The sequence below is a fragment of the Dasypus novemcinctus genome, chromosome 23 (assembly GCF_030445035.2).
Source record: "Dasypus novemcinctus isolate mDasNov1 chromosome 23, mDasNov1.1.hap2, whole genome shotgun sequence".
Classification (NCBI taxonomy): domain Eukaryota; kingdom Metazoa; phylum Chordata; class Mammalia; order Cingulata; family Dasypodidae; genus Dasypus; species Dasypus novemcinctus.
The window spans coordinates 6,137,490-6,155,595 of record NC_080695.1 but is presented as its reverse complement, the minus strand read 5'-3'; the positions used below and the strand labels follow the sequence as shown (position 1 = coordinate 6,155,595).

The window sequence follows — 18,106 nt, the reverse complement described above, 5'->3', positions numbered from 1 at the left end:
TTTATATGAAACTAACATGGCAGATAGTGGCAGAGACTACCACTAGTGGATTAGTCTAGGTTTCATATATAGGGAAATGTAGGAATTCATTTAAATGGACAAAAGTTTTACAGTCTCTCATCTAATTCCCCACAGCACAGATCTCACACCCGAAAGAATTCCTTTAAATGTAATTCTTTGCAAGAAGAGTCCTCTCACACATCCATAGTGAACCAATATGCACTGATTCACTTAACAAAGAAATCCTATTTCAGGAAACCACCTCCAGCAGTCCTCAGTGACTATTCATATGTTAAACAACATAAGCATCTTCACCATACAAGTAAATCATATGAATGCTACCAAAGTGATAAAAATTGTATCCAGTGCTCTGACATCAGGCAATACAATGTAACTCCCATTGGAGAGAAAACCCATGAATGTCATCTAGGTGGGAAAGCCTTCACTACATCCTCTTCCCTTAAACAGCATGAGAGATTTCACACTGGAGAAAAACTGCAAGAATGTCATCTTTGTGGTAAAGACTTCATTCAGTCATCTTCCCTCAAAAAATACGAAAGAACTCACACTGGAGAGAAACCCCATGAATGTCATCTATGCAAGAAAGCTTTCAGTCAACATTTCCATCTTCGACAACATGAAAGAACTCACATTGGAGGGAAAACCCATGAATGCCATCTCTGTGGGAAAGCCTTCACTACATTATCTTCCCTTAAACAACATGAGAGATGTCACACTGGAGGAAAACCACATGAATGTCATCTGTGTGGGAAAACCTATAGTCATTATACTTCCCTTAAATATCATGAGAGAACTCACACTGGAGAGAAACCCCATGAATGTCATCTTTGTGGGAAAGCCTTCATTCAGTCATCTTCCCTCAAAAGACATGAAAGAACTCACACTGGAGGGAAACCCCATGAATGTCATCTATGCAAGAAAGCTCTCAGTCAACATTCCCATCTTCAGCAACATGAAAGAACTCACACTAGAGGGAAAACCCATGAATGCCATCTCTGTGGGAAAGCCTTCACTACATTATCTTCCCTTAAACAACATGAGAGATGTCACACTGGAGGAAAACCACATGAATGTCATCTGTGTGGGAAAACCTATAGTCATTATACTTCCCTTAAATATCATGAGAGAACTCACACTGGAGAGAAACCCCATGAATGTCATCTTTGTGGGAAAGCCTTCATTCAGTCATCTTCCCTCAAAAGACATGAAAGAACTCACACTGGAGGGAAACCCCATGAATGTCATCTATGCAAGAAAGCTCTCAGTCAACATTCCCATCTTCAGCAACATGAAAGAACTCACACTAGAGGGAAAACCCATGAATGCCATCTCTGTGGGAAAGCCTTCACTACATTATCTTCCCTTAAACAACATGAGAGATGTCACACTGGAGGAAAACCACATGAATGTCATCTGTGTGGGAAAACCTATAGTCATTATATTTCCCTTAAATATCATGAGAGAACTCACACTGGAGAGAAACCCCATGAATGTCATCTTTGTGGGAAGGCCTTCATTCAACTATGTAACCTAAAACAACATGAAAGAACTCACACTGGAGAGAAACCCCATGAATGTCATCTATGTGGGAAAACCATTCACCAAACTAACCTAAAGCGACATGTGAGAACTCACACTGGAGAGAAACCTCATGAATGTCATCTATGTGGGAAAGCCTTCATTCAACTAGGTAACCTAAAACAACATGTGAGAACTCACACTGGAGAGAAACCCCATGAATGTCACCTTTGTGGGAAAGCCTTCAGTCAATATGCTAGTCTTCAACAACATATGGGAATTCACACTGGAGAGAAACCCTATGAATGTTGTCTATGTGGGAAAACTTTCACTTTTCGTTTTGCCCTCAGGAGACATGAGAGAATTCATGCTAGACAGAAATCATAATATATGTATGAGGAAACATTAATTATTCTAACTTTGGACAACAGGAAATTACTCAAACTGGAGAGAATCCCTCTGAATGCCAAAAATTTGAGAAAGCAATCAGTCAGTATTCTTACTTTAAATGTAAAAACTCACAGTATAATAGTTTTGGGTATGAAAGAGACTTCAGTCATAGATTTAACCTTTAAACATATGAAAGAACTCACATAATGAATGAACGGTGTTTTTAATCTCTTCAGTAGTTCCTGTAGTCATCCATACTACTTCAGTATTCTGTATACATGTATGTATATACATGTATACTATAAGCCTCTGAACCCCCACCATTTTTTATCACTTATATATTTGTGCATTGAATGTACCAAAGGCTTTATTTATCACTACCTTTTTTACATTTGCATTTAGGCACTTGTAGGAAGCAAGATGTGGAATTACATACCAAACAGCAAAGTACAATAATGCTGGCATTTACAGTTATCCAAATGGTTACCTGTACTGCATATCATTATTTCTTTAGGGTGTTTTGAAGTACTACCTAGTGTCTTTTCATTTCAGTCTGAAAAACTCCCATTACCATTGCTTGTGAGGCAGGTCTACTAGTGATGAATTCCCTCAGCTTTTCTTTAACAGAGAATGTCTTAATTTCTCCCTCATATTTTTCTCCCCCTTCTCCCCTCCACCCTGCTCTTTTTGCTGCCTGTGTCCATTTGCTGTGTGATCTTCTGTGTCTATTTTTTTTTGTTTTTGTTTTTCTCATTTTCTCCTCTAGGATGCACTGGGATTTGATCCTGGAGACACTGATGTGGAGAAAGTTTCCCTGTCACTTGCGCCACCTCAGTTCCTTGTTTCTGTTGTTGTCTTGCCTTGACTCTCCTTCATTTCTCTTTTTTTGTTGCATCATTATCTTGCTGCATGGCTCACTGTGTGGGAACTTGCTCACCACATGGGCACTGGCTCACCATGCAGGCACTGGTTTACTGTGCACTGGCTCAATGCATAGGTTGCCACACAGGCACTGACACACCATTTGGGTCACTGCATGGTCATTGGCTTGCCATATGGGCCTGGCTCACTGCATGGGCCTGGCTCACCATGTGGGCATGCCTATACCAGGAGGCCCCAAGGATCAAACCTGGGTCATTTTTGAAAGATTATAAATTCTTGTCTGGCATTTGTTTTCCTTCAGAACTTTTAGTATTTCAACTTTCTGCCCTCTTGCCTCCATTGAATTCTGGTGAGAAATCAATCACTTCTCAATTTAATTGTATGTAAAATGTTCCTTTTCTCTTGCTGCTTTCAGAACTCTCATTGTCCTTTGCATTTGGTACTGTAATCAGTATATGGTGGAGTATATTTTTTCATGGTTATCCCATTTGGTGATCACCAAGCTTCTTGGATTTGCATAATCACACCTTCTTAAAAGTTTGTGAATGTCTCTCTCTCTCTCTTTTTTAAAATATCCTTCTGGCCCTTTTTATCTTCTCCATCTGGCAGAGTCAGATATAGTGGTATGGAGTAGGTGTTTTAGGCTATTTTCATTTTCAGTATTTCTTTTCTCTTTGTCCTCCTCAGCCTAACTCACTTCACATGTTTTTATTCAAGATCATTGCCAGCTCCAATCTACTCTTGAAACCCTCCTGAAAATTTCTCATACCAGGTATTGTGGGCTTCAACTCCAGTACTATTATTTTGTTACTTTTACTTAAATTGTTTATATTTTTCTCTTTACTTAAACTTTTATATTGCTAATTTATTGTTTTTCTGATATACTTTAGTTCTTTACCTGGACTTTCATTCACCCTCTCTAGAGTTTTTAAGACCTCTCTTTAAAATACTTTGTTCATTATGTCCACATTCTCATCTTCATTGGAATTTTCTGTATTTTTATCTGCTTCCTTTGGATGGGTGATCATTTCCTGTTTCTCATTTTGTATTTTTTTTTCTTGCACATTTTATGTGTTAATGTTTTAAATATCAATTCTTGTATTTATGTCTGGGATGGGTTGTTTTCATTTTGTAAACAGCTGGTGAGAGGACAAACATTTTCTTGGGCTTCAGCCCTCTTATCAGGAAGGCTTGTCAAGGCAAATATACTGTGCAGGGTTTTCCTTGTCTTTCTGGGCCTCCATCTTGTCCTATGTCTTGTTTGTTAGTTGTTTTGGAGTTTCAGTATTTAAAAGTTTGGTTTTCTGCTCTTTCCCTAGTATATAGACAGCCCTCTCCTGAGTATTTGAAACTGCAGGCCTTTGTCTCAGACTGTCCACTTCTATAGCTTTTTACACTCATTTCATTGTCTCATGCTGCTTTTGTGTGGAGTGTAAATTCTGGAAGGAAGGTCACCCCAGAGATTAATTTCCCAAGTTGTTCTTTCCTAGCCAAAACAGAGCCAGGGACTAATGAAGGGTTGCAGACTTTCTCCAATGTGTCCTGTGGAGATGGAGAGTAAGGACAGCAAAACTTGAATGCCTTCCTAAAGTTGAGCTTTTCTAGCCTGGCAACAAATGCAGCACTTCAGCTTACTTTCCGCCACAATCCTGGGAAACTACTGCTTTAAATCACCACTGCCTCTGCCTCTGTCCAGGAAAGGTTGGTAGATGCCACCATGTTTGTGCAAAGCAGTTTGAAACAATAACTTCCTCTATTACCATTACCCAGTGATCTTAACTCTATTAAGCTGTGATCAATGATCAGGTGTACCTCTCCTGTTCTTGGGGAATAGGATTTTTAAATACCTTTCTGCCAGTGGCAGCTAGCCAGGGTCTGTACCCCATGGACATGGCCTTTTGTGAGATTGTGTGATGGGCACCAGTTGCTGCCACTCAGAGACTGTAATTACAGTTTTTTATGATAGTTTATTGGTCTTTTCCTCCTGCTCTTCCATGGATGTTGTACAATGTTATACTGGACTTGGACATTTGAAATAGGTGTTTCAGATATTCCCTGCCTGTCTTATAGTTGTGGAAGGATTGAGTATTGGAACTCCCTACTCTGTTATCTTTCTAATGTCTCATAATTTTGATTTCACCTGCAGGTCTCCATCTTCAATTCTCATAATCTCCTAAACAATGAATGGCCTCATACTCATACAATATTATTCTTGGAGGCCTGATTGTAATCCTGGTTCCAGAATAAAAAGAGATATAAGAAACCATGAGCCAGGCACTGGTAGCCCCAACCTCATTGATCTCAGGATTAAACCAGTTTGACAGCTCCTTGGTATTCATGGGGGATTCTTAAAGTCCCATATATTGAACCCTTCCTCAAGAGGATGTAGACATCATGCCATAGGTACCTGAAATGTGGGGCATTACCTGTACCCAGGATTGTAGACAAGGTTGAAACATTGGCTGCCACCAACTTTGTGCAGAGCAGGTTGAAGTAATAACTTCCGCCAGAGCCATTACTCAGTGATCTGAATTCAGTAATCAAAAACTGTGATCAGTGATCAGCTGTAGACAGTTTACTACACAAATGCTTCGGTCCTGTATTGCTCGAGACACCACCATACAAAAGATATGAAAGAAAATTTAAAATAATGGCCAAAAAGTCAACCAATTCCATTCCATAATTTGCAAGATACTCTGCTTGCAGCCCCCTAAATCAGTGGAACAAGTTGCTTTGTAGTGCATCTTGGGAACATAGACTCAGGCACAACAAAATCTTGTAGTAAACAAACAGTTTATTAGCACAAATGGCCAAAAGATACAATCATGGCCAGTCTCCCAGGCAGGCCTGCTACTCAGGCAAGAGTTGGTAGATGCCTGGTCTACATGCTCCACTAGGAGAGAGTGACTCTGTACTGTTTCAGTGTTGAGTATTTATATACTCAGAGGGAAGATGACAGTAAATCTTAACACATTTGATCTTACTCATTTCACAATTTGGCATGTTGTGTACTTATATACACTTAAAAACTGACATTAGGTAAATCACTGTCACCTTGATGGTGCTTTATTCACAGCAGGCCTAATTAAATGCCAGAAAAGATAGCCATTGTTTCATGCAATGATTTGAAGGAATAAAAAGAGAATTATCATCTATAGACTTTCATTAATAGCAATGCTTCAGTATTGGTTGATCAGTTTTAACAAATGGGCCACACTAATCTGCAATGTCAAGAGTAGTGGTAACCATGTGTGGGTGCCAGGATGTTGTATGGGAATTCCCTAAATTGTTATTGTAATTTTTCTGTAAATATAAATCTAAACATCTCTAAATATAAACTTAAAACATCACACTAAAGAAAAAAAGAAAGACTACTGAGATCATTAATAAAGTATAGGTGGTTTCAGAGATATCCTTTCATGTGAGGAGATGAAGTGAGCTTCAGGCTTAGTTAAGAATTTGAAGGAGGCAGCCATTCAAAGTGCTAAGGCAAGAGCTTTCATGGTAGCAGTCACAGGAAGGGCACATGCTTTAAATGGGGAAAGAAGTTCCCCAGTTCAAGGAACAGAAGAGGAAGTGGGGAAAATTGGTTGGGAATGTAATTTGAAAGCTGAGAAGAAAGCAGACCACATGGGACTTTGGAATCTGTATGGAGAGTGGTGGGAGCAGGGTAGAAGCAACAGGAGGAACATGGCATGTTTCTGGGCAAGTTAACCCTTATTTGTTCTAACCTACTAAGGTAAGGAATAATCAAATGGTTAAGAAGATGCTTCTGCCTAACTTAGTGAATCTACCCAAAATATGCCAATAGATGAACAATATACTTGAATAAGCAAATAATAGACCTATTTCAGTTGGCCTTGACTATGTTGCTTCTCATCTTGCCCCAACAATCTTGCTCAATCCCTTCAGATGTCTCCCCTCCCTCTCTCTGGCTTTCCCTTGGCATGTAAACATGCTCTCCCCTCTTTATGTCTCATCCGAAACTGAAATATCTGCTTTGCTGAAGGCCTTCACCACTGTAAGTACTGCTCCCTCAATCTCCTCTCAGAGCTAAGGTTCTTAGATGAGTCTGTCATTACTTGACACTACTTACTCATTTCCAATTCAACTAGCTGTGATCTTGTCACACTTCAGCCAACTACTCCATTGAAACTGCTCTTCTAAGGACCATTTACATTAAAGTTCTCAATTGTAATGGACACATTTTTCTTTATCTTCTTGATCATTTCTTCCTGATTTCTCTCATCATCATTTATAGGTTTGATTATATTTTTCCCTACTCCCACCTTGGCTTACCCATATCATCCTTTTCATCTTCCTTCCTACCCTTTGGTTTCTTCCTTCTCAGTGTAGTCTTCCACCATTTATCCCTTTCCTGTTGATGCCCAGAGTTTCAAACTCCTGCCCATATACCCCTCACTTTAATAAAATTTGGAGTGACCACTTCCAAATTATGGATTCGGTTGAATCAAAATACAAGGGAACCCCTCTTCGCATCTAGTGAGAACTGTCTCCTGAGCCCCACATCTGAATTTCCAGTTGAACTCTCATAGACACCTCAAACTAAAGCTCTTCATACAATGTTCTTCCCCCTCTTCCCTGTCAGGGTGCAGTCACCACCAATGCTCTAAGTCAGAAGATAGAAGATTTCCTTGACATGTCCTGCACTCTCATTCATTAATGCACTTAGTGATGATGTGTCAACTCTGCTCCCTAAATACATTTTCTTAATTTCCCTCCTCTTCCCTGTTTTTTCTGCTATAGACTTATTCCAAGTGTTCATTACTTGTATCCTGGCTCTCACAAGATTTCTGCTAGTTCCTCTGCCTCATGATGGAACGTTCTCCAATTCATCCTCTATATTGATGCTATTAAAAATAACTATTAAAAATCTTTCACTTTTTTATGTAGTCTCCACAAAAAAGTCCAAATTCCTCAACATTTCATTACCAAAAATCTCATGGTCTGGCCACAGTTCATCTCTCCAGGCTCACCCCTACCATCTCATCAGAGTTATGCTACACTAGATATTCTAAAAAGGTTCTGAGCAGAAATTCACAAATTATTAATAAAATTCTGAACAAAGAATTTTAATTTGTGAAAGTGGGAAAATTGGTTTAAACACAGTAGTGGGCATTAAGAATAGCCATGAAAAGAACAGAATGTAAATTTTGAGTACTGAACTGTTTTTCATTGAAAACCCATTAACATCCTTAGGAGTTCAATTTAGAAAATACTACTGAAGGCATTTGGAACAACTTATAACAAGTCCTAGAATATGCTGTGCTCCTTTGCTTCTTCATCTCTGTGTGGGATACCATCCATTCATTCACTTTTTTAGCACAAAAACATTCATTATACATCAACTGTATATATTAAAACTAGTATAGGTTGGACATTCAGAGAGAGAAAATGATCTACATGAGCCAAATTAGAAAACGTGCTTTAAAAAATTAGGCTGAATGTTATGAACTTGGCAGTATAAAGTATGAGGAACTGAATTGGGGAAGATCATGAGACAGTAACCTTGCCCCATCCTTCTCCTATCTCTGAGGTAGGTGTCAGGGTTTTATTTTAGGTATTTTGAGGCATAGATATTAAGTATGCATATATTTAAAGTTATATTTTCTTCATGTATTCATTCATTTGTTATGAAATATCCATCATTGTCTCTAGTAATGTTTCTTTTAAAGTCTATTTTGTCTGATACTAATATAATTACTCCAGTTCTCTATTGGTTTCTGCTTGAATGATATGTCTTTTCCCATCATTTTATTTTCACTCTGTTTGTGTCTTTAATCTAAGATGGGTCTCTTGTAGACAGTGCATAGTTAGATCTTGTAAATTCATCCAGTTTTATGATCTCTAACATTGGGCTGTTTAGGCAATTCACATTCAGTGGGTTGTGGGCATTTCTGGAATTATAAATCTATATTTGTAGTTTTGTTTTTTTCTATGTCTTCTCTCTTATTTGTTCTTCTGTTTTGTATAAGTTATTATTTAGTGTATCCTTTAAATTGATTTGTTTACTTTTAACATTTCCTTTAGTTATTCCTTTCAGATTCTAATTGAAAGATTGGAATACAGCTTATTTTATACATTCTACTTCAGATCAATCCAGAAATACACTTTTCTCCAATGTACCTCTATTTCTTTTCCCTTTTCTTTAGGTTGTTATGATATATATTTTTTATATGTTACAAATGCTCCATGTAATAATTACTGATTTATACAATTTTCCTTCTCATAAATTAAAACAAAAAATAAGAAAATGTACACCTATAGAAGCTTTTATATTAACCCACATATTTATCATTTCTTGTGCTCTTCATTGCTTCCCAATGGAGTAAGTTCTTTTCAGTCTGGAGTACTTCCTTTCAGTTTTCTTGTAAGGCATGTATGGTAGTTAAAATGATTTGTCCCAAGAAATGCCAAGTTCTTATTCTTAATCTCAGTTCATTTGGGTATGAATCTATTGTAAATAGTATCCTATTACTGGATCCTTTATAAGCAGAGTTAATTTGGCAAACACCAGCAGAAGAAAGTCAGAGGCATAGATATAAGACACCATCATGTGATAAAGCTCCGCTAGACCAGAATGACTGACTTGAGAAAGCACAGCCTTGCTGCCATCTTCATTTTCAATGGCTAGTTTCTGAAATTGTGAGTCAGTAATTCTTGTTATTTAAGCCAACAACTTAAAATATTTGGTATTTGTCTATCTTGGATTATCTTTATTTGACTTTCATTTTGCTAGATATAGAATTCATACTTGACAGTGTTTTTCTTGCAGTGCTTTGACAATGTCATTCCACTGCTTTGTGGCCACACTGTCCATTAGTTTTATTGATACCTCACTTTATGTAATGCATTATTTTTCTCTTGTTGCTTTCATGATTTTCTCATTATACTTGATTTTAATTTTCTTTTTCTTCTGAATTAAACTATGAGTAAGTGTGTCACATAATAAAGGAAGGGAGAAGACAGAACAATTCTACCCAAGTAACCAATATTTAAATGATCTACCTACTAAAATAATTAACATTTTGCAGGAATGATTAGGCATGCTGTATAATTAAAAAATATATCTTGCGTGGAGACGGTAGCAGGGGAGGCTTTTGATGTGACAGAATCTGTTTTGAGATTAATTTTCTTGTGGGTCCTCACATGGCATTGATATGTACAGACTGGCAGTAGCTTCTCTGATACTCTCATGGGCTCACAAGTTTGTTGGCTGAAGGGCTTTTCACATGTGCACATTTGAAGGGCTTCTCCACTTTGTGAATCTTCTGGTGCACATTGAGGTCTGATGTTTGGAAGAAACCTTTCTGACACATAGCACAAACAAATGGTCTCACATTCCTGTGTCTTCTCTGGTAGGTGTCTAGCTGAACTAGTACCTAAAGATCCTGGGACAATTCTCACACTTGTATGATTTGGGGGAACTATGGACACTTTCTTGGTTTATTCCATGTCTGGATGTCCTATAATTGCTTTGGTTGGTAGGGACAGGCTTAGAGCTGGCTAGATCTATCCTGGGAAGAAACTGTGGTTCTACCTCCATCAGGACATCTTGAGAAGGTCCTCCTAGGGATCCTTTCTGGGATACAGAGGAGCCAAGCCCTGCTCTTCTGGAGTTATGCAGTTTCTCCCAAGTTCCACACCCCTCTTCAGGCTTAGGGCTAGTATCTTCCTGAATAATAACCAGGGTAGGTAATTGATTGACTCAATTAGTAATACTGTCATTTACTTGATTGGAATATCACAGAACTGTTGATATTCCTCTGCTTGTTCTGTTTGAAAGGGTATATTTTGGGGGCCATGGAAGGGTGTCCTCATACTCCTCTTGGGATTCCTGCTGACATTTTTTCCCATGAGATGAATACTTAAGATCATATTCTCTGAGAAGTGGGCTTCCTGTCCCTGCATGTGGACATGAACAAAATCAGGTGGCCTCATGTAATCATTGGTCAGGTCTTCCATGAGTTTCTCCAGGATTCTTCTGCTTGAATTGCAGGTCCCTCTCAAAGTGGATCAGTTTTTGCAGTATCCATTCATCACAAACTATTCCAGGAGCAATTGAGAAATGATTTATTCCTTGCTGTGATTATCTGGCTGCAGCCACAAGTGAAATGCCTTACAGAATATTTTTAATTCCTGCTTTTCAAATGAGCCATTGCTGGTTTGATATAGGCTGAGCTGAGGACATTGAAACTTAGAGTTAACATCTCTCTTCTAGACACTGGTTCCTTGTATGGATCCTTGTATTTGTTTTTCATTGTTTCTCTGTGATGTGTGGATCTCTTTGTATACATCCTAGCAGGGTTTGTTTTTAACTTCCTAGATATGAATATTGTTTATCATTAAATCTAGGTCATTGTTGGTCTTTATTTTTTCAAATATTTTTCTTCCCCTTCTCTACTTTTAGGAGTCCAATAACATGGAAGTTGGTATATTTGATGTTTCTCACAGATGACTGACATTCTCTTAATTTTCCCTCAGTAATTTTTAGTTGGGTTCTGAAAAATGGATTTTATTAGTTCAAGATTCATTCTTTTGCCATCTTGAATTATCTGTTGCATTACTCTACAGAATTTTTCATGAGTTACTGTTTCACCAACACTAAAATTTCTTTTTAAAATAATTTTTATCTCCTCTTAGAAATTCCTTTTCTTGCTTCATTGTAGCCATACTGTCTTTTCATTCATTAAATATGATCTTTTTTAGTTCTTGGAACACATATAATAGCTGTTTGATATCTTCATTTAAAAGACTTCTGGAGATAGTTGTGGGCCAATCCTCTTCACTGCATTTCCCCCTGTGTATGAAACACTTTCATTTTCTGAAAACTGATCATTCTGGATGACTTAAAATATTTTACCATGTTTGCATTCTTATTTTTAATTGTTATGGTGCTTACTTCTCCTGTTGTTAATTTTTTTATTCATATTTTTATTTTGGTCTGCTTGGACTAAATCTATGGTTTCTCTCTCCCCTGTACTATACAGCAATATATGTCTGTTCTCGATATATGTGTGTGCATATATATGCATAAACACACAAATATGTAATATATTTTATATAGTATATATTACATAATTCTTGTTGTCTTCCCATGGGTTGCACCTCTTTCTATGTGAATTAACTGTTAGCTAATAAATGGGCAGAGGTTGTTTTTAACCACTGTAGACCACTAAGGGTTCAATCCTTTGCTCATCAGTCTATGTGGGAAGAAGATTATTGAAAGTTCCCTGAGATTACTACCAATCTCTAACTGGTGATGCAGCTAGAAAGAGACCTTGAATAAAGGGGTCAACTCAGACCAGCAGAATATCTCAGCCTACATCTTGAATCAAGTATTAAAAACTGCTCCTTGACTTTGAATAAAAGGGGAAAATGGCAAAGACAAATTAGTTTATATGGCTAAGAGTCTTCCAAAAAGAGTCAGGAAGTCATCAGAGGGGTCATGCTTATGCACACCTCAGCAGGATCCCAGAGAGCCAAAGTAGATACAACCCTAGGTGCTGGTTCTCTTGAAGGCTATGGAGATCCACAGGGTATATGGTCATGGCAAATGGATTTGGAGTTTTGAGGCATGTCAGAGGGCCCTACTTTGGAATTTGTGCTCCTGAGTGTGATGGAGCTGGACTCAGATGTGACCTTCCTACACATGCCTCTTCTGTCACTTCTACTGAATCTGTTGTTGACACTAGGGATGGTGCATACTCAGGGAACTTGAATCTCTGGACTGCCCATGTGCCAGCTGGGCCCTGAACCTCAGCAGAGTTGTGACTCCTACTCTCTGGTTCTTTGGATTTACCCAGGTCTGCTAACAGGGAAGTGAAGATGGTCAACCACCACACCAGGGAATCAAGAGTGCCAACTACTGCAAGCAGAGGAATTGCATCCATCATCCATGTGGAATCTAAGCCCCCTCTTGATCTAAAGGTGGAGTGGACATCACCATCCCAGGATCCACAGAATGGAGGAATAAAATATGGATTAGAGTGGACACACTGATACTCTACTATAAAACTATTGTGACTAGTAATAGAAGAAATTGTAGCATTGAGGTGGAAAAAGTGGCCACAGTAGTTGCTGAGGGCAGGAAGAGGGAAGAAAAGATGTGATGTGGGGGTAATTTTGGGACCTTGAGTTGTCCTAAATGATATTGCAGGGTCAGATGCTGGGCTTTATATATCCTGCCATAAGCCACTGAATGTACTGGGGGAGAGTGTGAACCACAGGGTAAACTATTATCCATGCTGTGCAGCAGTGCTCAAAAATGTGTTCACTGAGTGCGGAGTGTGCCATAATGATGGAGGAGTTTGTTGGTGTGGGAGGAATGGGGTGGGTGGGGGTGGGTGGTATACAGGACCCTCATATTTTTTAATGTAACTTTTTTTGTGATATGTGTATCTTCAAAAATTACAATTTACAAAAATGATGGGGTGGGGTGTGGGGTATATGGGAAGCTCATGTTTTTTATGTTTTTTTAATGTTGTTTAATGTAACATTCTTTGTTATCTATTAACTTTAATAAAAAGTGTAAAAAAAAAAAAAAAAAAACGAAATCTGAGATGTCCAAGAATGAAAAGGCTATACAGGAAAGAGAGTTCTTTGTTATTAGAGTTAGTTATAACAGATACTGAAAGTGATCATCTTTATGTTCTTGATCTTAATACTACCATACAGTAGTATTAGGAAGAATAGGAGAGGGAAGCGGACTTGGCCCAGTAGTTAGGGCATCCGTCTACCACATGGGAGGTTTGTGGTTCAAACCCCAGGCCTCCTTGACCCATATGGAGCTGGCCCATGCACAGTGCTAATGCATGCAAGGAGTGCCATGCCACACAAGGGTGTCCCCGCATAGGGGAGCCCCATGTGCAAGGAGTGCACCCCTTAAGGCAAGCCACCCAGCATGAAAGAAAGTGCAGCCTGCCCAGGAATGTCACTGCACACACACACAGAGCTGACACAACAAGATGACAGAACAGAAAGAAACACAGATTCCTGTGCTGCTGACAACAACAGAAGCAAAGAAGAACACACAGCAAATAGACACAGAGAACAGACAATTGGGGGGAGGGGAGAGATAAATAATAAATCTTTATAAAAAAAGAATAGGAAGAGACATAAGTAAGCAGATCACCATGTCATTGAGGCAAAGATTTATTACCAACAAGTCACCACCAGAACACTGCAGACTTTGGAAGAAAGATGGCCTGGTTTAGTACTCTAGCCTCCAAAACTAAGATAGCAAATTCCTGTTGCTTAAGCCAGCCAGGATATGGTAGTCTTAAAGCATCCCTGGAAAACTAATATAGTATTGATGAGTCTAGAATATCTGTCACTCTACATCCCCCATTGACTCTGGCAAGTACAAGGACGTGAAATTTTATGAAACAGAATGAAAAGTTTAGAGTAGTTCCAGAAACTTTATCTTGGAGGCAATTGGAGGCAATTATCCTTCATAAGCTATATAAATGATTTCCAAAAATTTTGCTTCTGTACTTACAAAAGACATTTTAAAAGTTATATAACTCTGGCACATTTTTAACTTAACATTTTTTTCATAAATTTACATAGCTCCAAATGATATATCTAATACACTGCATTTACTGCAGTTTTTAAAACAAGACTTCTATATCATTCTTTTAAGTGAATCCACTATCCTCTAAATATATATGGAGTTCATATCACTCTTTGTTTAAAAATACACAAATTGACTTTTCATAATCAAACAGAAATGTGTGTTCCCATTTTTTCTTGAACTTCTATTTCCATTTTATGTCTTGACAAATGTTATCTCAAATTAAAATGTAATATTAAGGCAATATATTTACATTTGAAAACATTTCATTCACCCATCAACACTACTTTGCAAGAAATGTTTGAATGTGGATTAAATCTTATTTTAAGATGTCCTAGTTAAAAATAAAAATAAAAGGAAAGTTCCCTGACATTTTTGTATCTGCTGTGATGTTTCCTTTGCTGTGCACTTTCAGTTCTCCTAAGTGCATGTGTATAGCCTCAGGATCAGCTAGGATTATATGGATGATAGGGCCTGTATTAGTCATCCAAAGGGGTGCTGATGCAAAATATCACAAGTCTGTTGGCTTTTTTAAAGGGTATTTATTTGGAGTAGGAATTTACAGGCACCAGGCCATAGAACATATTTTCCTTCCCTCACCAAAGTCTGTTTTCATGTGTTGGACTAAGATGGCTGCTGACATCAGCAGGGTTCAGGCTTCCTGGGTTCCTCTCTTCCTAGGTCTTGCTTCTGTCCAGGATCAGGGTTCCTCTCAGGGCTTACTTCTCTCTGGACTCAGGATTCTTCTCTTCCTGGGGAATGTTTCTCTTTCCACTGTGTGCTTACTTACTGGGTCTCCAGCTTAAGACTTCATCATCAAACTCCAACATCAAAACTCCAACATCAAAACCCCAACCTCTTTTTAAATTTTTAAAATTCGTCTTCAAAAAAGTTTTAGATCACAGTAACATCACATATGCACTGTAGGGGACTCCCATATATCCAACATCAAACCCTTTTCCTACTTCCGTAGCAATGATCTTTTTACATGGTCATGTTATATTTGCTACAGCTGATGTACCAATATTGAAAATAGCTACCAAAAAATAAAATAAAATAATATATATAAAAGAAAATAGCTACCAAACATGGTTCCATTTTGGTTTACATTATGGTTTATATTTTAGACTGTACACCTTTCTAAATTTTTAGTCACATTATGGTTTACATTATGGTTTACATTTTAGACTATATACTTCTCTAAATTTTTGGTGAAATTTAACATATCCTATATCTGTCATTTCGTGATCTTGTGCAACATTATGCTTATGAGCCCATGTGCCTAAAATTTCAACTAGGCATAGAGCTGCAGGGTACCTAAGAGTTACTTCCTGAGAGCCTCCATGTTGCTCAATGTGGCCACTCTCTAAGCCAAACTCAGCATGTAAATGCATTACCTTCCCTCCAGCATGGGACATTACTCCTGGGGATGAGCCTCCCTGGCACTGAGGGATTACTGCCAATCACCAGCTGGTGATGCAACTAGAAAAAGACCTTGAATAAAAGGGAGAAATGGTGAAGACAAATGAATTTATATATCTAAGAGACTTCAAAATGAGTTGGGAGGTCATCAGAGGGGTCATGCTTACACACATCTCAGCAGGACCCCAGATACAGCCAAAATAGATACAATCCCAGGTACTGGTGCTCCTAAGGCCTACAGAGACACACAAGTTCTATGGTCATGGCAGATGACTCTGGAGTTCAGTGTCTTGCCTGTGGGCCTACTTTGGAATTTGTGCTCCTACATGTGATGGTATTGGACTCAGATATGAACTTTCTACACATGCCTCTTCTGTCACTTTTACTGAACCTGTGGTTGGCCATGGGATTGGTGTATACTCAGAAGACTTGAATCTCTGGACTAGCCATGTGCCAGCTGGGCCCTGAGCCTCAGCAGAGTTGCAACACCTACTCTTTGGTTCATTGGACTTAACCAGATCACTAACAGGGAGGTGAAGATGGTCAACCACCACACCAGGGAACCCAGAGTGCCTACAGTTGCAAGCAGGAGAATCACATCCATCAGGCATGTGGGATGTAAGTCCCATCTCGATTTAGAAGTAGAGTGGACATCACCATCACAGGGTCCACAGGATGAATAAAATATGGATTAGAATGGACTTATTCATATTCTGCTATAGATCTATTGTGCCTCTAGCAATGGAAGAAATTGTATCATTGATGTGGAGACAGTGGCCACGGTAGTTGCTGAGGGCATGGAGAGGGAAGAAGAGATGTGATGTGGGGGCTTTTTTGGGACTTGGCATTGTCCTACATGATCCTGCAGGGACAGATGCCAGACATTATATATCCTGCCATAATCCACTGAATATACTGGGGAAGAGTGTAAACTACGATGTAAAGTATAATCCATGCAGTGGAGCAGTGCTCCAATGTATTCACCAAATGCAATGAATATGCCACAATGATGAAAGAGGTTGATGTGGGAGTAGTGAGTGGTGTGTGGGGTATATAGGCACCTCATATTTTTTAATGTAACATTTTTTTGTGATCTATGCATCTTAAAAAAAAATTAGAGAAATTTTTTTGTGTTTGATTTTTCCCTCTTTAGTTTTTAAAAAATGTTACATTAAAAAAAATGAGGTCCCCATATACCCCCCACCCCCTCACCCCACTCCTCCCACATCAACAACCTCTATTATCATTATGGAACATTCATTGCATTTGTTGAATATATTTTAGAGCACCATGTCTTTTACCTGTGAGTCCCCACCCACCAAGAGGTGGGGACCCAACACCCTACTTATGTAGCCCAATCAAAGCCCTAATCATAATTTAATCAAGTACAGACCAATTTACAAATATAGCCCAATATCTATTTTTGGAATTAATAACTAAATCAAACTGCTACAGGGCCCTGTCTGCCCTCTACTTCTCCTGCATGAAGCCCTATCTGAACCTGTGCTTCCCTACGACACATCCCTAGACCCTCCCCAATTTCCTCTTTCTGAGATTGTCATGTCATCTGATTATGCTGCTAGGAATGGGTGCACTTACTACTCCATATTTAATAAAACTCCCTCCTTTTTTAGGAGTTACCAGGGGTTAAAACTGGGACCTCAAACATGGGAGGGAGTTACTCAGTCACTGAGCTTCATCTGCACCCAGTGAATCCTTTTTGACTGTGTGAGAGGTGCTCCTGGTCTGATTGCCTATCCTGCCTTCATAGCACTTCTACAGTGACCAAGCTGGAGTGGGAGAGTGAATGGGAGCAAACTCAGATCATATGCCACAGACTTCTAGACTTCTTAGAAGCAAAAAAGGTACTAAGATTATTGTATGCCTTTGATGTCTTCTTAGAGAGCTCAAATGATTAAATTTTACAGCTCAAGGTCATGTTTTAGAGAGAGAAGTCCTGGAGGTAAGATTTTTAGTTAAAAATGAGTAGGTCCTTTGGGGAAGGTTAGTTGAGTTGGCACCAGAAATAAGGGGTGGGAGACTAAATAGTAGCACAAGGTCAGAAGTTGAGTGATTGGAGAAATGTTACGCACAGCCCATCCTGGTTTATCAACCACTTTTGGTTAATTGTGCCATGGGTTTAAAATAGATTCCCAAATCATTAGTAGGCATGGTTTGGACAAGATTGAATATCATTGAAGCCCTTACTGAATTCAGAAGAACCAGAAATCATAAGGAGCAAAAGCTGAGGGTAAGACACTATCTAGGACTTTCACT

General features: G+C 38.7%; 1 protein-coding gene across 6 annotated transcripts in view; it reads left to right on the top strand.

Moving 5' to 3' along the window:
* The window catches only part of LOC101422657 (zinc finger protein 705F-like), a 31,012-nt gene extending 16,235 nt beyond the window's left edge, over positions 1-14,777 (top strand). For 4 of the 6 annotated variants that reach the window (XM_058285648.2, XM_071211122.1, XM_058285647.2 and 1 more), the window contains one exon: positions 136-5,438. In XM_058285648.2, the coding sequence (XP_058141631.1) occupies positions 136-1,926 (1,791 nt within the window). In that variant the 3' untranslated portion in view covers positions 1,927-5,438. Of the gene's footprint in view, positions 1-135; positions 5,439-12,638 lie in introns of those variants that run through there. The other 2 variants (XM_058285650.2, XM_071211123.1) reach the window with 2 other exon arrangements.
* Positions 14,778-18,106: the final 3,329 nt, after the last annotated feature.